Source organism: Zalophus californianus, chromosome 14 (genome assembly GCF_009762305.2).
Source record: "Zalophus californianus isolate mZalCal1 chromosome 14, mZalCal1.pri.v2, whole genome shotgun sequence".
Lineage (NCBI taxonomy): Eukaryota > Metazoa > Chordata > Mammalia > Carnivora > Otariidae > Zalophus > Zalophus californianus.
Window position 1 is genome coordinate 1,725,863 of NC_045608.1, and position 26,657 is coordinate 1,752,519.

Here is a 26,657-nt window from a genome sequence, read left to right on the forward strand (position 1 = left end):
GGATTGCCCAAAGTCCACTTGAGAACTGGGGCACATCCTAGGGCAAAATTTTCCCAATGTAGACACTGACAATGTCAGGAAAATCTTTCCAAAATCATTTGCAAGATCAGAACGAAACACTTCTTTGGAGCACAAAGCACTCAGCAGGGTATTGTGTGAGGAAGGAATAACCTACTGATTATAAACGAGCAGAGCCGACTGACATTTACTGCGTGGACTCAAACATCTTCTTCAGACCTACAGGCACAGCCGTGACATAAGTAGGGGGCGAACCCTTGCTTGTAGCCCCGCTCCAAAAGTATTACTACATCTACACCCAGTCTTGTTTTCCTTTGAGTAGGAAAACAGCCTTGAATCTGTGCAGGTGCTGCACAGAATATATGAAGGAATGCAGAATCCAAGACCTCCGAGCACCATGGAAGAGGCAGCAGAGCAATGGAGTTTTCAAATTCTGGAAGAGGAAAAAATATATCTGAAATCATGACTTTTTTTGAGATTTTTAATACAAACATATTTCTAGTTTGATCCTAGACATTTTGTCTCCTCAAAATGAGGAGTTCCTCAACCAGGCTGCACCAGGTAGTGCCAAGTCCTGGTAGAAGGAGGTAAGATTGTCACCTTTTCCCACAGCCGTGTTTATCACTATTGTCCTCATCATCATAGATATCACCTTCATCATCATCATACACATCACCTTCATCATCATCACCATCATCATAGACATCACCTTCATCATCATCATCATAGACATCACCTTCATCATCATCATCATACACATCACCTTCATCATCATCACCATCATCATAGACAACACCTACATCACCACCACCACCATCATCATCATCATCATAGACATCACCTTCATCATCATCACCATCATCTTCATCGCCATCATCTTCATCATCATCCTCATAGTGAACCCTTATAGCACAGCAACAATGTGCAGACCTTATTCGAAGTGCCTACCTACAGTAATTCATTAAATCCCTACAATGATCCTATCGGGATATATGCAATTTGTCATCACTGCTTTGCAGATGAGGAAGTGAAGTGAAGCCCAGAGAGGTGATTAAGTTCCCACGGTCACACAGTTTCTGAGTAGGGGAGTAAAGATTCACACCAGGAAGTCATACTCCAGCATCCACGTTTCCAACCACTGCACTGTACAGCCACACTATGTCCTAATATTCCAAAAGAAAAATATTTTGCAAAATATTTTTCTTTCTCTTCTTTCTCATTCACTCACCTCAGACACATGGCTCACATTCACAGGTACCACTGAAGGGTTTATTTTTAAGTTTTTACAGTGATTTTGTGTGCGACGATTCAAAGGCTTTGGAAACCTTCCCAGTCTCGTGGCATTTTCCTTGCAAGAGAATGCTTCTTTCTTTAATAGAAAAAACCCTTCGTATTCCATCCCAGCTTGAGCCTTTATCAATGGTCCCTTCTGGTACGCCACAATAATAAAGCATGGGAGCAGTGGCCGATATGCCCAGCATACTCTCATTAGGAGAGAAAGAGTGCCACTCACACTTTGCTCTGCCTGAAATAAAGTCCAAGGCGCCTTACGAAGAATTTTAAATTTGCGAGTCCATGTGGAACAAGAAAACAAAATCACTGTACAGTGAAAGTGTTTATAACAATTTACAGGGCACACTTTTTTTTCTAGTTGAGGGGAAAATATGATGTAGAGGCAATTAGATATAAACTTTTGGCAGGGACTCAAGAATGACGAATACAAGAAAACATAAATGTAATGAGGAGCCAACAAAACTTCTCCATATGTTACTTTCCCAGCACACTTGAGTTAAGATGACTATAAAATGTGTTGCCAGATAGGTTATGCCATGGTTGCATAGAAAAGAATTCTTGCTAGATTGTTTCTGCCACGTTAGCTACGCCAAACAGGAACTAATAAACAAGTATATACATAGTAACCATTATGCAGTCAAACAAGTAATGATTTAACCTGAATATACTGTCGCAATTTGGTCTTTTGCAAGGTTGAAATACATAGTGAAGAGGAACATGGTATCAAGGAGAAAAACAACTTTGTGAAGGATGCTGAAACCAGAAAAGAAACATACCAAGATAGTGACAAAATCTGACATCGGAGCTCTGTCAGGGAGGGCCGTGTCTGCTGCCGACCCGTTTGCTGGCCGCGAAAGGAAAACGTATGACTGGTCCAGCGGAGGAAAACGCCAGTGGTGATTGCTGGCTGCAGGCACAGCTGCATCCAGGAGCTCGTGCGAACTGGCCTGAGGTCCTGTCCCGCAGCTTTGCCCTCCCCACGTCGGTCTTTTCCTCAGCCCCTCTGCTCACGCTGGAAAGTTGTGGGAAGTCATTAGCAGCTCCAGGCGTGGGCTCCCTCTCTGACTCATTGTGACTATGTCTTCAGACTCATTTCCGATAAACACCACAGAGAAATCGCAACCACCTAAATCTCAGTTAACAAGGAATGGGAGAGAAAGCCTGATTAGTTTATGCAAACGAATATAAAGGACAAAGGGGCACCTCCAGGAGAGAACACTACCCCAGGGAACCCTGGCTTGCTGCAGATATTTAAGAGGCGAAATCCTCAACATGATAGGGATTTTAGGAAATGTAAAGAAATCCAAGATTACTTCTTCCCTGGTAATGGAAGCAAGTCATCAAACTATAAATTTTAGAGGCTTCAGAACCACCCCCAAATTCTTCAGAACTGGCAGAATAAACATTCCTATTTTGTAGGACTGCGTAGCAGCCGAAAGAATGAGTAAGGATCTGCAGGTGCTAACGTGGAGACTCTCCAGGACAAGCCGCGTGAAAACAAACGAGTGACAGAACCGTCGGAATAATGTGACACCATTCGTGTAAAAACACACACAGACACATGCACTTTCTCTCTGGGACACACATAAAGGTATGTAGAGGCACAGGAAAGTTCTGGGAAGAAAGAGAGGAGAATACGCCTCTGGAAACAGAGGAGGGGGTCAGAAGTCGGAGGCCCTTGTATATAATATTTCACATCTTTACAGGAAGCATGCGTCCCACACATGACATAGGCCATTAAAATCCTGTTTTATAAAAGTTTGGAGCACATAGTAGGGCATTTCATTTTAAGAAACCAGCTGTTAGGGGCGCCTGGGTGGCTCAGATGGTTAAGCGTCTGCCTTCAGCTCAGGTCATGATCTCAGGGTCCTGGGATCGAGCCCCCGCATCGGGCTCCCTGCTCAGTGGGGAGTCGGCTTCTCCCGTTCCCTCTGCCTCTCCCCTTGCTTGTGCTCTCTCTCCCTCTCAAGTAAATAAACCAATCTTTAAAAAAAAAGAAAGAAAGAAACCAGCTGTTACATGCTTCTTTTTTTTTTTCCATATATACACAATTCCACCTTACAACATTCAGGAATTTCAGATGAATGGCAGAGGCAGCCCCTCCTCCCAAACCACACAAACCAGGAGTACCTCTTGCTTCGGCTTACATGCAGAAAACAAAGACCATTCTCTACCAATCTGAAGACTTTAAAATAGCAGATGAAAGAATGCCATATGTTCTTAAAGCTCCTGACCTCTCTCCACGTCTATATTTAGCATGAGATTCTTCAGATGAATAACTGCTTGTTTGGGGAAACGTCAGCTGCCCCACTCCGCGTCTGCCTTCTTTAGTCAGAAACGGGTGTTTGGAAAACCAAAGTCCCCACTTTGTATTGTCCAGTTGGGCCCTCGTGGGAACTAGCCATCAGTCGGAAACACGTTTCAAGGACGGTGCGTGATTGCTCACGGGGGGTGAGAAGGGACGTGGATTGGCCCACCGCGTGACTCCTGACCCGGGGCATCCACAGCCTTGCTGGCGGGACAGCCGGGGCCCAGCGGCGAGGGACAGCGGGCAGGAGAGAAGCGGTGTGTGGCAAGCAGCTGCAGGCCGCGTGCGGCTGAGGGCACCTCTCCCCGCTCGCAGCTGTGGGAGGAGCCGTGGTGCCCAGGCAGGGGCTGGGCGGTGGGTAGTCTGACCTGCTTCATTCAGTGCAGTTCTGCAGAGGCCTTGCTTCGGCAAATGGGCCCCAGTGCTGCGTAGGATGGTGTGTTCAGTGTTTACATGGGTCCTGCCCCCACGGCTCCCCAAAGCTCTCCCATGTGCCCACCCACTACCCTGTGCCGGGAGAGCCCCCACGTCTGCTCTGCCTCCGGGCCACACACAAAGGCTTGAGTCAGCGGACGGGAATCGACAGAAGGTTCCCGTGAGCGTTCCTTACGCTCCGTGTGGAAGGAGCCTGACGCATAGAGACCGGATCAACAAGCGATCTCTTGCCCTCCGGCTTCGGTCGGGTTCTGGGAGGCAGGCCTCTACGGATCAGGGGCTGCCCAGGGAGGCCTGGTGTCCCCGGGAGGGGTGTGAGGAGCTGGTTCTGGGAGGCAGGAAGAAGCTGGAAAACTCAGGGTAGAGAGCCATTTCTGGGACCATGAGGCTTCCGAAAAGAGCAGGTGCAAATGGCCAAAGATCACACAAGCGACTGAGCAACATCATTAGTCATGAGGAAATACGAATTAAAACCAGCGTGATTTCCCACTCTGCGCACCCCAGAATGGCTAAAACAACACGGGCTGACTACCCCAAGTGTTGGCGAGGACACGGGAGAGTCTGAGCTCACACACGTTGCTGGGAAGGTGAGGACCGGCCGTGTCTGCCACAGTGACACCCTAAGGGAGAGCTGCTGGGTCCCGGAGGGTCAGAAAGCAGGAGGACGTGCTTGGGAGGAGACACACCGGTCCTGGGAATATGGTTCCTTCCACAAGGCACACGTGAGGGCTCCATTTTGCAAGACTTCTGATTTCTCTGGGGTTTTTTGTTTTTGTTTTTTTGGAGAAGCTGGAAATTCTAAATTTTGTTTAAAACCTTTGTATGGTCCAACATTGCCAGCTAATGTGAATATTCTGAAAAGATGTGTGCAGTCCAAAAAAGGCCTGAGGCCTGCCAGTTTTCAGGCTCTGTGAAGGGAGCAGTATGGACCAATTTACAAAAGTGATTTGACAAAGAAAATAAAACCACCCGGCTCAGAGATCATCACAGTCATTTAAATGCCTGAGGTAGTGAGCGTGGCCACCTCACCCCCTCCCCAGTCCATGCTCAGGATTAACCACTCCTGCAGAGCTGAGCACCGCCGAGCCCCACCTGGAGGGGGAGGTCAACCGGTCTCTGCCCCGCCACGCCTTTCAAGATGCACACACCTGTGAGGCTCTTGGAGCTCCTTAGGCCTCACTCCCGTGACCCCCCCTAAGTGATACAAAGTGGTGCTCTGGGGGGCGCCTGGGAGGCTCAGTCGGTTGAGCATCTGACTCTTGATTTTGGCTCAGGTCTTGATCCCAGGGTTGTGAGGTTGAGCCCCACATCGGGGTCCATGCGGGGCGTGGAATTTCCTTAAGATTCTTTCTCTCCCTCTCCCTCTGCCCTTATGCCCCCATAAAAAAAAATGGTGTTCTACGAAGATGTGAAGACATCCATTCTCGATGAGGAAAACAGAACTTGCAACTCAGAAAAAGACGATTTCTACTTTTAGCTTCCTTGATAAGTCTGCATTCCCTCGTGGTGTTAAATGTTGCTTAGATTTATAATAGAAAGCAATTAACAGACAAATTCACCACCTTCAGCTAATGTGGATCCCTTCAAAATGCAATGTTTCTCCAGAAACAGATGAAAGCCAGGCTTAAGGGATCATTGTGTGAGGCAATTCCTTTCATATCTTTTAAAAAAATGATTACAGACAAATTTGCTTTGCCAAAAAGCCAACGCCTAGTACACTTGTACTTTATTTTCCTGGCATCCCTCAGTCCCTTAATTTTTTTGCAATTAGGGAAATATTTGATGATGATAGCAGCTCACTTTGGGGCCAGGTACCCTCCTCCCTTCCCCTCCCTCCCTGGCCCCTCCAACCCCTCCAGCTTTTCCCAAAATTGCCTCCCCGTGGGGAAATTTAACCTCTGACCCCTGCAGCTTACTTTTACTGCCTGTGCGTTATCTTGATCCAAAATGTAGAGTCTCATTCCAAATTCTCCCAGCAAAAGGAGAGCATATTCCAAGTCAAGGCTGACCCCCAGCGATCCTCACACTGGATGGTAAATGCAATGGCAGCACAGGCCCAGAAGAGACAAGACCCGGGTGTGAACCCCAGCTCTGCTCCTTGCTAGCTGGACAGCCCCATCTGTGGCCTGTGAACCGTTGTTTCCTCATCTGTAAAATGGAGACAAGGGTGTTTATGCCCAGGGGCTGTGCTCAGGACTGAGATTGCCCCCCACCTCACCACCCCCCCCCCCCCCGTTGCCTGAAAGCCTGAGAAAGAATGATATTCCCAAGACCCCTCCGCATGCAGGTCCAGCCCCGGGGGCGAGGCGCCTCTCCGGCCTTCGCATCCCAAGAGACCCCGGGCAGTCCGCTCACATCCTGGCCTCAGCTGCGACTCCTCCAGCCCAGCCTTCCTGAGCCACCCTGGTTGGCTCTGTTACCCAAGCCCGACCCTCCAGCCCCCCGACAATTCTGCGAACTCTCAACATTCTTTCAAAATGTTCCTTTTTGCACAAGAGAGTCCGTGTCAATCTACGGTTCGCAACCAAGGGACTGACTAATATGCTTGATATCAGTGGGGGAAAATGTTTACGCATACTTTGTTCTCAGCCAAGCTGGCCACCCCCATCTCCCCACAACTAGATGTGATGCAACGGCCAAGCGGCACACCCTTGGCAAGGTCTCCACGAACTTGTCCTGTGAATTTACGACACTACAATCAGCCAGGCCTGGTCATCATTTGGCCATAAACTGTGCACTGGCAGAGCAGACCCATGAGGGCGGTGACCTCCAAGAGTAATCTCTGATTTCTGAGCGTTCGGATAAACCCTGAGTTGCTTAGCAGAAGGGCCGGACACGGCCTCCTCCAGAGATTTTGCACCCGTGTCTCCGTTCTGGAGATGGCATCTCAGGGGAGGGGACTCTCGGGGACCCTAAGGGACACTGTCTTCTTGCATCGACTCGGGCCAGCCACAGTCCCGGCGCCATGCAGTGGGGATGGCTGCCCTGTGATTCTCTTCGCTCGGCTCTCTCCCCGGATCTGAAAAAAGCCTGTTTTAGGTAAGACGAAGCCAGCAGCCCAAACAAGCACATCCAAAAGCATCGGATGCTGATGCAGAACAGGTGTTTATTTCTCGTTCACCGTTACCCCACTGTGTGGCTTCCTCGCGTGGCGATCCAGGGACCCGGTGTCCCCAGCCTGCTGCCTACAGCAAGCCAGGCACACGACACAGGGGACGGCGGCTGATGTGGAAGATTTACGGTCAGCCGTTGCACCCTCATGCCGTCGGCCACGCCTACCTGCCCAGGGGTCCAGGGCGTCACACCGTGTTCCCAGGAAGAAAGGAACGTGCTGGCCGACAGCAACCTCCGACACCTGGACACCCCAGGCTGGAATGAGCGAGACCCCAGCAAGCAGCCCCTCCGGTGCGCTCCTGAGCAGCATGTTGCCTGAGGGGACCGGGGTCCAGGTGGGGCAGCCTGTCTACTCCTGCGAGCTGAGTCCAGGACAAGACAGGAGCTGTGGCTCCAACCGGCCGCTCCAAGTTTGGCGTGCGGAAACACCAGAGCATTTGTTCAGGGGCTGAGATGACGAGCAGAGGGCGGGTCACTGGCCGGGGAGGTCAGGGTGGCAGTCTCCAGGCGGAGCCTACGGCAGGTCACTGGCTGACCCTCGGAGCTCTGAGGTCATGGGGCTCTCCGTCTCCTTGTTACCCGTACCCCCACCAACAGAAGGAAATGGACGCCACAGAACAGCTAACCCAATGTCCTGCTCACGCTCTGCACCCGACACAGATCAGGGAGGGAGCTCAGTACCTCCTTCCCCTGGAAGCCCACCAAGCTGAGGGAGGGGAAGGGGACACTTGGCGTACCCAGCCCTCTCTGTGACGGTTTCCGGCTTCTCCGGCGCCAGCCCTGTGTCTCCAGCACTTTCAGTAGGAGAAGCCTGTGCCGGCACCTGCTACGCGGTTCAGGGCGCCCTCTGGTGGGGCGTCCGGGGCACATCTCGGTTTCCTGGGCCCAAGGTCAGGCGTAGGATCTGTGCTCACACTTTGCAGGGGCGCGTGTGTCCGAGGAAACGTACACAACTTCCTGTAGGGAGAGGAGAGCCTTCAGTCCCCACATCCCCATGGTGCGCACAGGGGCCTTACACCACCAGGCCGGCCGCTGACCCGGCGCTCTGCTCCCACCCTCCCAGGTCCTGCACCTCCCCTGGTCACGAGGAGGTATTCTCCCCCCCCAGGGTTCCAGCCACGTGCCCCTGGGGGCTTTGCACCACGGCTCCCTCCCTCCCCCCAGGCCCCATCCATCCCGCAAACCCCTGCCCCGCACTCTTCCCTGACCCCTGCCCTCCGCTGCGCTACATTGCTCACAGCATTAGCAAGTTAGCAGTTACCCGTCTGTGTTTCCCAAACGACACCAGTAGCTTCAACGGGACAGGGGCCAAGTTCCATGTTACTCATGATTTCTCCTGCCACGCTGTGGGCACGGAGCATTCTTGAGTGAACAGAGGCCATGAACGAGGCCGTGAGGCTCCGTGTGGTGCCACCGTTCTCCAGTGTGGTCCAAGCACCAGCAGCGGCAGAATCCGCCAGAGCTGGTCCAAAACGCAGGCCCTGGGGCCGGTGAGTCAGTCTGCAGCCTGGCCCGCCTCCCTCGCCGACCCTCGGGCCTGTCGCAGCTGGAGAAGCGCCCCCTTCACTAAAACTCTGCCCCTTTCCCTTTTTTCAAACATCAAGGCCTAATAGCCTCTAAAATCTCAGGAACCCCTAAAGCAGCCACACGGGACAGCACCGTGGTCCCACAAGCCATCCTGATGGTTCCCAGGGCTCGGAGCCTGAGCTGTGTGCCCGCAGCCCCCACAGGTGATGGCCCGGTGACACCCACGCTGAGAAACGCTGTCGCCCGAGGAGCCACCCCAGAGTCTGGCTCGCTGTGCTACATTTCATTTCATATGTTCAGTCCCTGGTCTGCCAGAGACACCATCTCATTTCCGCTCGGCACATTACGGGATTTCAGGTCATGGGTCCGTGCACGTAACAATCTCCATAAAAGCCTCATAGGGAGTGCGAGCAGGTAACTGCTCCTCGTCAAAGTGCGCACACCTGCCTCCGCTTGAAATAGGGCTTCCCAGCAGGGCTGTTCCCAGACAGGCTGGCTGGGGGGTGATGACGGGCAGGCCGGTGGAGTGACGGGCAGGCCGGGGGGCGGGGCGGGTGACGGGCTGGCCGGGAAGGTGATGGACAGGCCGGGGGCGTGACAGGCAGGCTGGGGGTTGACAGGCTGGCCAGCGGGGTGACGGGCTAGCTGGCAGGGTCACGGACAGGCCGGTGGGGTGACGGGCAGGCCGGCGGGGTGATGGACAGACCGGGGGACTGACGGGCAGACTGGGGGTTGACGGGCTGGCTGGCAGGGTCACGGACAGGCCGGCGGGGTGACGGGCAGGCCGGCGGGGTGACATGCAGGCCGGCGGGGTGACGGGCTGGTGGGGTGACGGGCTGACCGGCGGGGTGACGGACAGGCCGGGGGGGTGACGGACAGGCTGGGGGGGGGTGACGGGCAGGCCGGGGGTTGACAGGCTGGCCGGCGGGGTGACGGGCTGGCTGGCAGGGTCACGGACAGGCCGGCGGGGTGACGGGCAGGCCGGTGGGGTGACATGTAGGCCGGCGGGGTGACGGGCTGGTGGGGTGACGGGCTGACTGGCGGGGTGACAGGCTGGCCGGGGGGGTGACGGACAGGCTGGGGGGGTGACGAACAGGCCGGGGGGGGGGTGACGGGCAGGCCGGGGGTTGACGGGCAGGCCGGCGGGGTGACGGGCTGGCCGGCGGGGTGATGGGCAGGCTGGGGGGTGACAGACAGGCCGGGGGGGTGACGGACAGGCTGGGGGGGGTGACGGGCAGGCCGGGGGTTGACGGGCAGGCCGGGGCGGGGTGACGGGCAGGCTGGGGGGTGACGGGCTGGCCAGGGGGGGCGGTGATGGGCAGGCCGGCGGGGTGTGTGCCTCCCCGGGGGCCCCCGCGCCTCCGGGTGAAGGCCGTGAGCTCCAGCAGCCCCAGGGGAGAGCACGGCGATCCCTCCGCACCCAGCGGCAGTGCCCTGACACCCTGAAGGGCCTCAGCAGCTGTGAACACACAAGCTCTACGAGGACCACAGACATGTGACAAAGGAGCCCAGGTGGCCAAAGCGGCTCTTCACCCCAGATGACACGCCTGCCGTGGCTTTTCTTCCCCAACTCACAAGCCGGACGCAGCCACTGATAACAAGGACTCACCCTGTTCCCTTGTCCAGAAGGTATGCGGGCGGGAGGGATAACTAATGACCGTTCCCCCCCCCTCCCCCGCCACCGGATCCTCGCCCCAGAAGTGTGGCCACAAGCGTGGAGCGTGAGTGCCCTCCTGTGGCCATCATGGGACTGACCGGTAAACATGGAGCGACGCCTAACCCAGTTCCAGCCGCCGGAGCTCAGAGTGACCTGAGGTCTCACACCGGGGCGCCTATGCTCCACGGGGTGGTGGGTACTTGCGTCACATAGAAGGTACGTGGGCAGTCAAGTCCCCCAGGACAGGTGCCTTCTGCTTTGCTCACCCACCATCACTGATCGGGAAAAGGGCCTGACACTCGTATGGAAGGGATTCACGGAAACAAACAGGTGAGGGTGGAGAAGGCTCGGTGAAGGGCCATAGGGGCAGAGCGTGGCCAGGGGAGGGCGAACCGTGATGCACAGAGTCCCGGAGGCTGGAAGCAGGCGCCCCCGGGCGAGGGCAGGGCCCAGCCGTGGCCAGCAGAGTGATGCCCCAAAATGCCCCTGTCCCAGTCCCCAGAGCCTGTGAAAACACCACCTCACGGGGCCAAGGGGCTTTGCAGGTGTGATTAGGTCAAAGGAGCTTGAGCTACAGAGGGGACCCTCCAGGTGAGCCCACGACTCGTGAGAGGGAGGAGGCAGAGGTCGGAGGGCTTTGGGGAGGGGCCCCCAGCAGAGGAAGGGGGCACCTCTAGAAGCTGGACGACCCCCAGAAGGAACACAGCCCGCTGACACTCGGACTTTTCACTTCAGACCTCCAGAACTGTGAGAGAATAAACTTGTTTGACACCATTGTTTTTGTTTCAAAGGAGAGAAAACAGGAAAGAGTTTGCAGGGAAACACAGAGCAGGCAGAGAACAGGAAGCACAAAGGCCCTGGGGTTTGCAGGGGGCTGGCCCAACCGAGGGCAGCAGAGAGGGAGAGCTGGGGAGGGAGGCACAGAGCCGGCACCGCCAGATGCCTGGATTTTATTCTAGGAGGCTTCAAGTATTGTAGTTATAGGAGTAGTTTAATTTTTAAAAAGATCGCCTGCAAGGTGTTCTTTCCATTTAACAGAATTCTGTCTAGGCCTGGGGAAACCTGGTGGAGCCGCATGTGTTTACCAGACAGGCAGAGCTTTGGCCCCACACGCGTTCATCCCCCAGGGCACCAGCCGGGACACAGCCGCCAGGGGGAGAATCATCTGATGAAAAATCACTTCATCATCTCGGGTGAAAGGGACTCATCTTGGTGATTTTCCAAACTTGACTGGTGGGAGGGTAATTCTGGGGCACTTTCTAAAATTACAGATTCCCAGGCCCGTCCCCTGAAGATGCTGACTCACTAAGTACAGGGTAGAGTCGGGATGTTTACGTGCTGCAGACAACCTCGATGATTTGAAATAGAAAATCTGGGCAGACCAGTCACAAGGAAGGTTACTAATCGAACCTGTCATCAAAAGCCTCCCCGTACAGAAAAGCCCAGAACGGGATGGTTTCACTGGTGAATTCTATCCAACAGGTAACGAGGAATGAGTACCGGTCCTTCCCAAACTCTTCCCCAGAAATAGAAGAGGCGGGGACATCTTCCCAAGTCCTTTTCCAAGACCAGTGCTACCTTGATTTCAAAGCCAGACAAGGACAGTACAAGGAAAGAAACAGGTGCAAAAAATCCTCCATAAAGTGCTAACAAACAATTCAACAGGACTTGTCTTGTTTTTTGTTTTTTAGAGAGACGGGGGAGGGAACAGAGGGAGAGAGACAACCTTAAGCAGGCTGCACACTCAGCACAGAGCCTGAGCCGGGTCTTGATCTCACGACCCTGAGATCACGACCTGAGCCGACATCAAGAGTCAGACGCCTCACCGGCTAAGCCCCCCAGGCGCCCCTCCACAGTACGTTAAAAGCATGATCAAGTGGGATTTATTCCAGGGGTGGGTCACACCACAGCCACAAATAAAGGATAAAAACCATAGGATCGTCTCCGTAGTTTCAGGAAAAGTATTTGACAAAACTCAACATCCTTTCTTGATAAAATCTCTCAACAGAGTGGGCTACAGAGGGAGCATAACGAGACCACATATGACAAGCCCAAAGAGGCTTTTTTCTAGCCCAACTTTGCTGCCCATTTTAATCGGGAACGGATGTTGACTTTTGCCCAATGCTCCGATTCTGTTGGGACGATCCCATGGTGTAGTGCAGATGGGCTTACCTGCACTGATTAACCTTTGCGTGCTAAACTAATTCTGCCTTTCTGGGATGATGCCTCCTGGGTCATGAAGTCTTATCCTCCTATGTGTTATTGGATTGGGTTTGCTAACACTTTAAGAATCTTTGCATCACTGAGCGAAATCAGTCAATCAGAGAAAGACATGTATCCTATGACCTCACTGATATGAGGAATTCTTAATCTCAGGAAACAAACTGAGGGTTGCTGGAGTGGTGGGGGGTGGGAGGGAGGGGGTGGCTGGGTGATAGACATTGGGGAGGGTATGTGCTATGGTGAGCGCTGTGAATTGTGCAAGACTGTTGAATCACAGATCTGTACTTCTGAAACAAATAATGCAACATATGTGAAGAAAAATGAAAAAAGAAGATAGCAGGAAGGGAAGAATGAAGGGGGGGAAATCGGAGGGGGAGACGAACCATGAGAGACGATGGACTCTGATAAACAAACTGAGGGTTCTAGAGGGGAGGGGGGTGGGGGGATGGGTTAGCCTGGTGATGGGTACTAAAGAGGGCACGTTCTGCGTGGAGCACTGGGTGTTATGCACAAACAATCATGGAACACTACATCAAAAACTAATGATGTAATGTATGGTGATTAACATAATAAAATAAAATTTAAAAAAAGAATCTTTGCATCAGTGTTCATGAGCAATCATAGTCAGGAGTTTACTTAATGTTTTTGTCTGGTTTGGGTACCAAGTACTGCTGGCCTCCAGTGAGTGGGGAAGTAATCCCTCCTCTTCAGTGTTCTGAAATTTGTGTAGAATTTGTATTATTCCTTATTCAGGTATTGGGTAGAATCTGCCCCAGAAGCCACCGGAGCCTATGGTTTTCTCTGCGGGGATTTTAATGCATCTTCACTATCTTTAGAGTGTAACCATGTGTCTTTAATAGACATGGGGCTGCTACGTAACTCGTGTCTTCTGGAGTGATCTTCTGGGAGTTTGCCATTCAAGGAATGTGCCCGCCATGCCCACGTGGTTGGATTTAATGGCATGACATTATTTAGACTCTCCTGTTATTATCCCAATAACATCTTAATTTACCTCTGGTTCCTCGCAGTGTGTCTTGTTTTTAACCCTGACTAGAGGCTTATTAATTTTATTGACCTCTTCAAAGAACCAGCTTTTACTTTCATTGGGTTTCTCCTGTTACCTGTGTTTCTGTTTTGTTGATTTCCACTCTGACATTCAACCGTTTTTTTTTTTTTTCTTCTGCTCACAGCAAGTTTCATTTGCTCCCCTGTTAAGAATTTCTTAAGGTGAAAGCTAAGGTCATGGATCTGTGCCTTTTTCAACTCAAGTATCAGTGTTTAGTGCAATAACTGCCCCTTTTGGAAAACATTATGCCACAAATTCCCTCAAAGACCTGCCATAATGCATCTCACAAACCCTGATATGCTGTTTCCATTCTCATTCAGTTCAAAATACTAATTTCTCTTTTGATTCAGTGGTTTTGACTCATGGGTAGAAGTGTGTTATTTAGTCTCCAAATTCTTGGGTATTTTGCTGAGACTTTCCTCTTACTGGCTTCCAATTTTTCATTCCATGTTGTTAAAGAACATATTTTGTGTGAGGTCCTTTTAAATTTACTAAGACTTGTCTTATGGCCAGAATATGGTATTTCTTGGTAAATGTTTGCATGTACTTGAAGAGAATGTGTATTCTACTCCGGTTGGTTAGAGTGTTCTAGAAGCCTCTGTTGACTCAGCCTGGATGGTAATCTGCTCTATATCTTCACTGAGTACCTGTCCACTTGTTCTGCCAGTTACTGAGAAGGGGTGTTAATCTGACTGTGGGGTTTTGTACTTCTCCTTGTACATTTATCAAATTTGCTTCATGTATTTTGATGGTCTCTTATTAGGTATGTGAAGGTTTGTAATTGTTAAGACCTCTTGATAAATTAATTCCCCTTAGAATTATGAAATGATGCTCTTCATCCTGGTTTCTTTGCTACAGTCTACTGTCATATAAATACGGTCAACCCAGCTCCCTTTTCATTAGTGTTAGCATGGTAAATCTTTGTCCATCCTTTTGCTTTTAACTAATTCATGACTTTATACTGAAAGTGAGTTTCCCAAGAAGGTAATGTAGAGCATGGTAACTATCTTTAAATACTACTACGCTATACATTTGGAAGTTGCTAAGAGAGTAGATCCTAAAAGTTCTCATCACGAGAAAAAGTATTGGTATAGCTATGTGTGGTGATGAGTAATAGACACTTTGTGGTCACTTCACAGGATCTACAGCATATCAAATCATTATGTTGTACACCTGAGACTAATATCACGTATGTCAATTGTAGCCCAATTTCTAAGTAAATGAAGTGGGTTTCCTATAGGCGAATACAAGATTGCACGGTTGGACAATCTTTACCTTTTTATTGAGTGTTTCTGCCATTTACATGTAATGTGATTATTAGTAGGGTTAGACTTAAGTCTACTCTCTCGACATCTGCTATTTGCCCCATCTGTTCTTTTTCCCCTTTTTCCTCTTTTTCTGCTTTCTAGAGATTATTTCTAGTGATCCTATTTTACCTCCATTATCTGCTTATCGGTTACCTGTCTTTAAGTGGCTGTGTTCGAGTATATGGTGTACATCTAGAAGGTGTCACCATCTGCCTTCAAGTGACACTCCATCACTTAGGGTGTAGTGTAAAACCTCGTTAACAGTATACACTCCATTTCAGCCTTGCTGGCCTTTATGCAACTGACACGGTACATTTTACCTGTGCCTATGTGATTAACCCTCACATTACAGGGCACCTGGTGGCTCAGTCGGATAAGCAGCCAACTCTTGGTTTCAGCTCAGGTCATGGTCTCGGGGTCCTGGGATCGAGCCCTGTGTGGGGCTCTGTGCTCAGTGGGGAGTCTGCTTTCAGATTTCTCTCCCTCTCCCTCTGCTCCTCCTCTACCCCCCTCACTCTTCTCTCTAAATTAAATAAATAAAGCTTTAAAAATAAATAAATAAACCTCACATTACATCAGTATTAATTTTGCTTTAAACAATCGTGTTACAAAGAGATTAAATGGTAAGAAAAATATGTACCCATATAGTTACCTTGTCTGGTATCCTTTTTCCTTGTATAGATCCAGATTTCACCTGGTGTCACTGTCCTGCATTTCTTATAGTGGAATCTCCAGGTAACTAATTCTTCTGGCCTTTGTATGCCCAAAAATGTCTTTATTTTGCCTCTGTTTTTGGAGGCTATTTTTTTCTAACTATAGAATTCCAAAATGTCAATTTGGGATTTTGTTTTCTGTCCAGTTCTTTAAAAATGCTGCTCTGTCTTCTCACTTACATTGTTTCAGATGCAAAATCCACTGCCCTTCTTATCTGTGCTTCTCTGGACACCGAACGTCTCTCCCCACCCTCCAGCTGCTTTTAAGACTTTCTTCTGGATCACTGGTTTTTAAGAAATGTGATTATAGCCTGCTTTCTGTAATTTTCTTCATGTCTCTTGTGTTTGCAGCTCATTGAAATTCTTGGGTTTGTGGGTGTGTAGTCTTTCATCAATTTGGAAGTATTTGAGCCCGTGTTTCCATTTGTCTCCATACCTCCTTTCCTTCAGGCTCCAGGTGTACCTATATCAGGACACTGAAGTTATCCCACAGATCACTGGTGCTCTGCTGATTTTATTCAGTTTTTGTACTGTTCCACTTTGGATATTTTCTATTTCTGCATCTTCCTATTCACTAATCTTCTGTCATGTCTCATCTGCCATTAATCCCCTCCAAAGTATTTTTTTATAGAACTGTTTTCATCTCTAGAGATCAATATTCCATGCCATGTTCAATCTTTCCTCTAGCTTCCTGACATATGGAACATAGTTACAGTAAGTGTGAGAATATCTTTTACTACTACTCTTAAAAGCTGTGCCATTTTCTGGATTGGTTTTTGAATCGATATTTCCTTTCATTATGGGTCACATTTTTTGGCTTCTTTGCATGCCTTATAATTTCTTATTGGTTGCCAAGCATTGTCTGTTTTACACTGTTGATTGTTGAATATTTTTGTATTCCTTTAAATATTCTCGAGCTTTGTTCTGGGATGTATTAAGCTATTTGGAAATAATTTAATCCCTTCAGGTCTTGATTTTAAGTTTTTAGGCAAGACTGGACCAACTTGTAAGTCTAAGTCCCATTCTGCACCATTTCTGAGGCAAAAGCCTTTACCTAAAATGCCCGTGAATTATGAAGTTTTCATCCTGACTGGTGGGAACATGAACTATTCTCAGCCACATGTGTGCTCTGAGATGCCTTTTCTCTAACCCTCTGGGAGTTCCCCCCATGCCCCACACTAGTACTCAGATAAAGACACAAAGAATGAACCTCTGCAGACCTATGAAGTTCTCCCTCTGCGACTCCCTCCAGGACCCCACCCTGCACACCCCAGTTGACTCTGCTCCTCTGACCCCCAAGTCCACACCCTGAACTCAGGGAGGATGCTGGGCTCCACCTGGGGCACCCTCCCAGGCCACAGCTTTCAAACTCTCGCTGGCAGTAAGCTGGAGTATTTGAGGGGCTCACCTCCCTTCTTGTCCACGTCAGAGATCCTGTTTGTTATTGCCTGAAGTTCAATGTCTTAAAAACCACTGTTTTATCTATTCTGTCCAGTCTTTTTTACTTGTTTCCGGTGTGTGTGTCGAGGGTGGGAGAAGTCCACTCTTCTCATCATGTATAAATAAATACTCTTTACTTAAGCCATTTTGACGTAGATATTCTGTCATGTGTGTAATAGAAAAATATACATTGACAAATACAACCGTCCACAATGCATTGTTTCATTTCACTTTCTCAAAGTGTCTTAAGTTTTGTCAAGTGAAACTGTGTATGGGCTACCCAGAATCTTCTTTAAATGCCAATAACTCTAGTAGGAGCAAAGAGCTACCAACTTGTCTCAAGTTAATACAAATTTTTTCTGACGGCTTTTCACCCAGTAGCTGAGATTAGCCGGACTAAAAATGGAAATTTTAGTTGGGGGAAGGACAGAAAAAGTTAGAAATCTGGAGAGGAAACAGAGTGCGGTTTGGTAGAATAATACACCTGGATGGGAAGAGGCAAGAGCTATGTCCCAGGTGAGAATATTAGTGAGAAATACTCAAAAAGCCAGGAAGATGCCAAAGCATTAGGAGCAATCATATAAAAATGGTCACTTTGTAGGTCAAAGTGTAAAATATCTAATTTCATACAGTTCCACAAAATACTTTTCCCCCCACATTTTTCAGTGAGCTGATTGGCCCACCTCCAAACCTCGCTGCCAGGATGAAGAATGCTGCGTGGAACAGGTTAGCCACCTCACCCACAGCCCTGACTCCATCAAGAAGCAGAAGAACTCCCACGGAGCCTGCGGCAACACCACAGAAGCGTGGCCGACACAGTGAGCCAGCCACTCAAAAACCGTCCAAGCAAGTGGAATGGAAGATGGAAAGCTCCCAAGAGGGAGACAAGCCTGTGTATTCACCAAATGCGTAGAGTAATATTGTGCCCGGAGCAAGATCATTCTGGGTAGCAGCGCACGGAAGAGCCAAGGTAAGAAGTTTATCTTACTCCAAACGACATCAGACGTCATCGAGAGTGATGGAGTCCTACGGTTTGCCCTCCTCTTTTCAAAGATGACTCTCGGGGCGCCTGCGTGGCTCAGTTGGTGAAGCGTCTGCCTTTGGCTCGGGTCATGATCTCGAGGTCCTGGGATCGAGTCCCGCGTCGGGCTCCCTGCTCCGCGGGGAGCCTGCTTCTCCCTCTGCCTGCTGCTCCCCCTGCTTGTGCTCTCTCTGCCAAACAAATAAATAAAATCTTAAAATAAATGACTCTAGAACGTGGTCAAATAAGACATCTGTGGACTAACCAGGAACTCAGTCTCCTACTTTCTACTTCCCTATTTCCACATAACTTTGCACATGAAGTTGTCAACATGAGACTTCATTTTAGAAACACAAGTCTGTTCCTAAGTTGAAGAATAATTCTCTTAGCTTAAATACAGAGAAAAAAAGAGAAACCCCAACTTTACTGGAATATATTGCTATTTAATGACCCATCAAAAAAGAGGTCTAGCTTGACCACAGGTTTTTAAAAGATGAGAGAGGGAGGGCGCCTGGGTGGCTCAGATGGTTAAGCGTCTGCCTTCAGCTCAGGTCATGATCCCAGGGTCCTGGGATCGAGTCCCACATCGGGCTCCCTGCTCCTTGGGAGCCTGCTTCTCCCTCTGCTTCTCTCTCTCTCTCTCTCTCTCTCTCTCTGTCTCTCATGAATAAATAAATAAAAAATCTTTAAAAAAAAAAAAAAAGATGAGAGAGGGGCGCCTGGGTGGCTGAGTCGGTTGAGCATCTGACTCTTGGTCTCAGCTTAGGTCTTGAGTTCAAACCCCACGTTGGACTCCACACTGCACGTGGAGCTCACTTAAAAGATGAGAGGGAGTGTGTCAAAGGTTTTTGCAGAGAGTCTGAGAGCTGCAGAGAAGAGCATGAGCTATACCACCGAGGAGATAACCCCTCAATTTCCTTCTTTCTGCCCTTTCTGGGAGGGGAACAGCATTCCTGTGCTGCCCTCCTAAACCAGTATCATGGGGATTTCTCTCTCTGCTTTGGAAAGACCAACCACCAATGCCTTTTCTTCTCTAAAAACACTTCCAGTTCAGATCTTTCCTTCCCACCCCAGGTGTCCTCATCACTCAAGACCCTGACAAAAATCTTTTATGCCTCCAGTATAAGGCTGAAGTCAGTAGACCAATTCCTTATATAATTCTTGACTATAGAAAATATAGAAAGATGTGCATTTCATTTTAAGAAGACAGCACAACCTTTTCTGACATTTAAAACTGTACCATATGTCAGCCCGTCTGCGTGCTTCCCGTACCTCTGCTCCTGCAATCCTCAAAGCAGACCCGGGAGCTCAGTATTGCACGAGGTCTCATCTAACGGGTGGGGCAGGTAACAGGAAGAGAGCAAGTGGTCCGGGGCGCCCATCTGGCGGGGGCGGGGGAGCGGTGGTTACAGTTCAAGCCTAGCAGTCTGCTCCCAAAGCCCAGCACCACCACCTGGTAATGGTAATGCAAAACCAGAAACCCATTGCTCAATCTCCCCTCTGAGCACGGAAGACACAAAAATTAACAGAGGACGTAGAAATGCTATGACCAAGCAGGGTTCATTCCAGAAATTCAGCAATGATTGACATTAGGAAATCTATCAACATTAAAAAGTCACATCAAACAATGGAAGAGAAACCAAATTATTATGAGTAGAGGCTGAAAAGGCACTGTCAAAATTACTAACCATTTCTAGTAAAAGCTCTATACATAAAAATCTTAAATATGTTCAAAATTACTTGCCAAAGAAGGAATAAGAATAAAATAAACTTAAAACAGTAAACACTAATGCTTTTTCCACTGAAATCAAGACATTGATACCCATAATTGCCACTGTTGTCCAAATTTATTAGTGTTTCCAGCAGATCCAAAAATAGAAAATAAAAAAAAATCAATATAAATATTAGAAACATAATACAGTCTCTTTTTGCTAAATGTGGTTGAGTACACAGAAATAGCAAAAGATGTGTCAAATGAGTGTGTTAAAGCAGTGGGGAAAAAAATTGTTTTTTCTGTATGTTACCCATAACCAACTAAAACGTAAAATGGAGAAAAACATTCCATTTGTCTAAAGGGATACGCATGAAGAAAGTTAAAAGTAGATGAATTTTAAAGTGTGTCTCATTGGAGGATGAGGAAAAAGGACAGCTTTTTTGCAAACGGAAGAATGTAGCGAGGAATGAAGAGGAGAGTGACCAGTGCGGGCGGGGGGCGGCGGGGGAGGTCAAAGGGCACGCACTCCCCACGCCCCGGGGTAGGAAGAGTAAGTCCTGGGCATGTGACCGCAGTCAACAATGCACTGTGTCCTTGAAAGTTGCTGAGAGGGTAGATCCTGGATGTTGTCACCATAGAAACAACAACAAATGGTAATCACGTGGGGTGACTACGCCCCGTTTCACAACATACCCACCCGTCCAGTCGTTGTGCTGGACACCTCAAACTTAGGCAGTGTGGCGTATCAGTTATAGCCCAGTAAAGCTGGGGGGGTGAAGCAAAACACACCATTTGGGAGCTATTTAAAAATCTATCCTGAATATTGAAAGAGCACATAAAATAAAATTTCACATTACATAGAAAGTGACACTTTGACACAGAAGTAGTGCAAATAAGCAAAGCATTAGTCAGATAAAAGTATGTGGTCTAACATAACTTATTAACAAATAAGAATTAATGTGTTTAAATGTTTAAGGCTGAAATTAAGGAAATTAGAAAAGGGTCCCAACAGTTCCAAGTAAAGAAGAAAGGAACTAATAAAGAGGGGCGGGGGGGGTATTAAGAGACATAAAAAAATGTGAGCGCAGTCTTTAAAATCCAAGAACCTCTATTTTTCAACCTAAGAACAGTAAAAGAATGTTCAAATGTAAAATAAATGATAAAGGAGAATTAATTGCAGAAAGAAAATTAAATTGGAGAGAACAATTTGCTTAAATGTATGGAAATAAAGCAGATCTCAGTGAAGTATTTATTTTCCAAAGGAAATGTAATTCAACAAAATGGCTTTGCTGAGCAGTGACTACGGCTCAGGCGACTAGGACTTTCCAGCATGATCCAAGGCTCAGGCGACTAGGACTTTCCAGCATGATCCAAGGCGACGGAATTCTTCTCCATGGCAGGGGCAAATGCAAATTTGAGCAGCCTCTTTGCAAGACAGTTGGGTGGTTGCTGACAAAACTAACAAACCTCAGGGGCGCCTGAGTGGCTCAGTCGTTAAGCATCTGCCTTCAGCTCAGGTCAGGGTCCCAGGGTCCTGGGATCGAGCCCCACATCGGGCTCCCTGCTCCGCGGGAAGCCTGCTTCTCCCTCTCCCTCTGCCCCTGCTTGTGTTCCCTCTCTCGCTGTGTCTCTCTCTGTCCAATAAATAAATAAAATCTCAAGAAAACAAACAACAACAACAACAAAATCACATACCTTAGTACAGGATCCAGCAATTGTGCTCCCTGTTATTTACAACAAAGGAGTTGCAACTTTGGTCCACAGAAAACCGGCACATGGATGTTTATAGCAGATTTATTAGTAATTGCCAAAACTTGGAAGCAACTAAGTTGCCTTTCAGTGGCGCATGGATACGCAAACTGTGGTCCATCCAGACAGTGGAATAGCATTCAGCACTAAAAAAGAAAAAAACGAAAAAAAGCTGTCAAACCATGAAAAGACACGAGGAACAGGAGAGATGCCAAGTGCTAAGTGACAAAAGCCAGTCTGAAGAGGCTGCCCACGTATGATCCCAACGGTAAGTGAGGAGTGGTTCGTTCGTAAGAGAAACGCAAATTAAAACCACACTGAATTACCACTTTCCACTGATCTTAATGGCAAAATTACAAAAGTTGAATAACACACGTTGTTATCGGAGCCATGGGAAAACGGGAGCTCTCCCACCTGGCCAGGGGATCCGTCAACTGTGCATCAGCTATGGGGTACAGAAGACCAGCAAGGAACAACTATCAATTCATCTGGGACCCAATGACCCAGGCTAGCAATGTCCTGCAGGTAGATCTGCACACACACAAAATGACACATGTCCAAGCAATGTCTGTTATAGTAAAATAGCAAACAACCCAACTATCCCCACGTGGCTGTGATGCTATGCAATTATTTAAAGAGAGAGAAATCTCAATATACGAAATGAAAAGATCTGCAGGCTACGCTGCAAAAAGCAAAATGCATAATGTCTAAATCAGCTAACTTTCATATTTCTTAAATGGTAGTAAAATAGTCTATAAACAAGCATGGCAGGATACGTAAGAAACTAATAAAGGCCATTACCTACTGGGGAGAGGCCGGAGCTGCACGGAGGGGGTGACTTTTCACCAGTCTGCCTTGGAGTGCTCCTTCATTTTGGGGCCAGATGAATGTATTATGCATGCTCTGTTCAAATAATTAAAGGTATTAAAAACTCATTAAATTTGTATACATGCACACGATATGATAAAATGGAGAACGCTAAGGAGCGACAACCGACCAGTTTGTTGCCATTGGTTACCTGGGTCGGAAGGGGATGGAAGGAAAATAAAACAATAAAATTGAAAAGCGCACAGGTAAGGATGGGAACCACGAGGTCATGCACGGTGCTTTTCTCATAGCGTATGATTGATTGTAGATGGCCTTCGTATTTGTATATATTGTCCAGATATTTTTTAAAACTAACACCTACTGCGCTGTATAACCAAAACATGGTTATTTTCATTTTTAAGAAAATTCTCAGCAAGTCAAAAATACCGTTTATTTCTCAAAGAGAAAACCAAACGGATTTTATATCTTAAAAAGAAACCAGGCTTCGTTAGGAAAAAAATGTATCAGAAAATCAGAATCATGAGTATCCTCTTTTTAAAAGGGATTTTTTTTCTTATTGAAAACAGCTTAATATGTTTTTAGGTGGAAATAACAAGTTTCAATTCAGTTGTATTTTTTACTCACCCTGTACTTTTTTACTCTTAAAAACTTCTTGACACTCTAGGGGAGAAAAATAGAACCCTCCTATTTTAGAGAGATAAGGAAATGTGCAGGGCCATCAGGCCTGAGATACAGTTTCAGGGCTGATGAAACATTATTCGCATAATTGTATGGTCGTGAAATAATGTCATCTGGGAGCATCAGTGGCTTATAAACGTATTTATTACTTGTCGACACTAGATGGCGCTAGACAGGGTTCTTTATACTAAACTGTATGAACGTATCTTGTACTAACTTCACTAGTCTCCATAACAGAAAGTTTTAAATTTTATCATCTAAAATGGCTGTGAATGATCCAAAGGAAAGTTTGCTGAGTGTTTCCTTAAGACCATTAAAGCTCCAAGTCACATGGGATCAAGGGGACAAATTCATTGTTGTCTTATTACCAGTTCTCTGAAAAGTGATTTCTGATGGTTTTTCTGGATCCGAAAAGACATATAATTCTTGTGTTACCTTCCATAATAAAATTTTAAAATGGGAGATGAATAAACGTGTCAGTCCTGGTCACTGTGGTAACTAGATTGGCATCATGCAGTGTTTCTGGAGACCCGCCGAGGGGTAGGGGATGGGGGATGGTGGCGCTCACCCTCATGGGACTGTGACCACCTGCACAGCTGGCGGACACTGAAGGAAGAAACCACTACTTACAGAGGGAAGAGTTTGGTCTCATGGATTTCACGCGGTCTCAAACCCGTGTCTTTCGGCATCTGAATTACCTTCTCTCTCCTCCTTCCCCAAATTACCTTATACATAAAATGATTTACGGGAAATGTCTGTGGAATCAGTAAATGACATAAATCGTCATTGGCTGGGACCGGTCGCCCAGTGGAGAATGCTCGTCATGTATTGTAACTGAAAACCCAGCTGGTACCGGAGGAGAAATCCTGACTCAATACCGTGTAGCTTGGCCAAGCTGCTGAATAGCTAACATCCAGTTTTTCATCTTTAAAATGGGGATAGTAATAGTGTGGGTCAATTGGAATTTTTAAAAGCATTAAATATACCCAGTATTGTGTCTGGTACATATATGCATAAAAGCTAGTTCTTTTTTTTTTTTTAAGATTTTATGTATTTGAGAGAGAGAGAGAGAGAGCGAGCACGAGTGGGGGAGGGGCAGAGGCAGAGGGAGAAGCAGGCTCCCTGCTGAGCAGGGAGCCCGATGCGGGACTCCATCCCAGGACCCTGGGATCATGACGTGAGCCGAAGGCAGACACTTAACAAATGAGCCACCCAGGCGCCCCTAAGCTAGCTGTTTTGATTATATAGTGTTTTACTCTAAATATACATAGGTCTACCACACAGAGTATTAGTACCACCAGTAATAGGTACCAATAGGGTATGCCTTCCATGAAGAAATGGAGTTAAATTTTAACTCAAAACCAGTTTATCACAGTTATCATTCTTCTAGAAGGCTGTCGGAATCCCACCCGCCTGTACAAACTGCAGCGTCAAGTTCTTAATTGGTATTGTTCCAGTGCGTGGCACACTCGGGGCCCTCTCGGAAGGTTTCTCTATTTGCTTATGTTTGTTGAAAGAAAATAGTCAGTATGGGATACAAGCCATTTAAATCCTTGAAATAAAATTCACACTGAAGACTTTTTAAAGGTATGCGTTTGTTAGCACTGGTGGTAGAGCAAACATCTTGGTCTTTCTGATGTCTCAAGGCGGGGCCGGGGGCGGGACAGAGGTCCGTGGTGCCCCATCCGTGCAGCTAGGCCTCAGCCGCTCTCAGGACTGCCCTGAGAACCACAGGCAGCACGGGAGGCCCTCAGCATCCAATCCTCCCAACTGAGCTTGTGATCAGAGGCAAAAGTCGCCCAAACACAGGATTGTTCCCTAAAGACCATTTGTAAAATGACTGGCTCGCACGTCCCCCAGCCACGTGCCTGTGAGCGTCACTGGCCAAGTCGGTGAGGCCGGCATCCGTGGTGCTCATGCCTCCGGCCCAAAGCTGCAGCAAAAATCAGGTAAGGAAGCCCAAGTGCGACAAGAGATGCAAGACTTGATGAACTGTATATCGGGCCGATTGAGACTAGCTGAAACTGAAGAATAGCAATCACAAGGACTGTCAGCATTCCGGAGGGAACAATCTGAATGCTAAAACACGAACAAAGGCCTCAGACGTGTTTATATAAAAAAATAAGATCATGCTGTGAAAATCAACTGTGCGTTGGAAGGATATACTATAATTCTACCAAACAAATTGTGTTCTTCCCAAATTCACACAACTCATTTTTGGTTTGTTCCAAGAATCAGCATATAATTTCAATTACAAGCTCAATGGCACTAAATACAAAACTTGTCATGATTTTTAGTTTCATTTTTCAAAACACAGTCCTAATCATTTTTCACTCTTCACTCGGAAATTTTGATGCTTATTTTAAATAGTTAATTTCAAGTGACTACTTTTAATACTACTTATGCTCAGACAACAAGGAGATACATTAAAGAGCTTTATTAAACGAGACTATTATTAAGGATTTAATATTCCTAAATATTTGGTGATTTAATTTTAAGAGGATCACCAACCAGCAAAATCCCCATCTTTGTCAGCATCTCACCGTGTCACAGTGACCAAAAACACCACCACTCCAAGCCTGTCCTCCAGACTCCTGGGGCAATTCTCAGTTGTTTGATATAAAATCCAGATTCTTAATTGGATTTCGAGGTCAGGCCCAGGCCCCACACACACCTGCTTTAACCCACACAAATACGTTTACCTCTGTGCTGGCTTCTTAGGAAAAGCAATGTAAAAGTCCTAAAACAAAGGTGACCGTCTCACTATTTCAAACCCTACTCGATTTCTGTACAGTGAAAAGTGAAAGAAAAACCCCAGAGACAAATGTACAGATTTGATAATAGGTTGATTTCTACAACTGTGCTGGGCCTGTCTGCACACACACGCACATGCACACGCACACTCCCAAATGGACTTACAGGTTCTGTCTCATCCATGGCCAATGAAAATTTAAACCATCAAGTTCAGCTGGTAACAAGAATTCACAAACTCAAATGCCTACAGACCAACACCTGGGCCGCATGTAAGCAAACAGGCCTAAGGTTCTCAGACGCCAGAGTTGTGACAACCCGGAGAACCCGTCCCATCCCCTGTAGGACTGGGGTGTCCCCAGGTCTCTCCATGTCTCCAGAGAAAATGGAAATCTAAATTTTATGCAACATTTTCTTAAGAGGTGTCACTTTTTTAAAAAAAAAATTATTGTGGCCCACACAGAATACATTGCTGGTGGGAATGAAGATTTACGACCCTTTGGAAAGGAATTTGGCAATATCCAGCAAAATTGACCCTTGCATCTTAACTCTTCGACCCCCAGTCCGACTTCTACAAAGATGCTCTGGTGCAACACTATGAAATTATATGTGTGCAAGATGTTCTTTCCGAAGACCGTCCGTCAAGAGGGTCTGTGTGAATATATCCCGGAGCACGACATAGCAAAACCTACACCTATGTAGTTATAATGGAGTGTGTCCAGGATACGTGTCACTTACAATTCAGAAGCACACACACAGTATGAAAACTGTGTAAGAAACGGAGAACAGGGGACGCCTGGGTGGCTCAGTCGTTA

At 47.7% G+C, this 26,657-nt stretch overlaps 1 protein-coding gene and 1 long non-coding RNA gene across 2 annotated transcripts; both read right to left on the bottom strand.

Moving 5' to 3' along the window:
- Positions 1-155: 155 nt before the first annotated feature.
- On the bottom strand, positions 156-6,196 carry LOC113913265. Its single transcript, XR_003517133.1, has 3 exons — positions 5,971-6,196; positions 2,088-2,437; positions 156-451 (listed from the first exon to the last, which is right to left on the bottom strand). It is a non-coding gene; the product is annotated as an uncharacterized LOC113913265 (long non-coding RNA).
- A 2,857-nt stretch (positions 6,197-9,053) lies between these two features.
- On the bottom strand, positions 9,054-10,460 carry LOC118356277 (proline-rich receptor-like protein kinase PERK2). Its single transcript, XM_035723969.1, has 2 exons — positions 10,451-10,460; positions 9,054-9,874 (listed from the first exon to the last, which is right to left on the bottom strand). The coding sequence occupies exons 1-2, from the start codon at positions 10,458-10,460 to the stop codon at positions 9,054-9,056; spliced, it is 831 nt and encodes a 276-aa protein (XP_035579862.1).
- Positions 10,461-26,657: the final 16,197 nt, after the last annotated feature.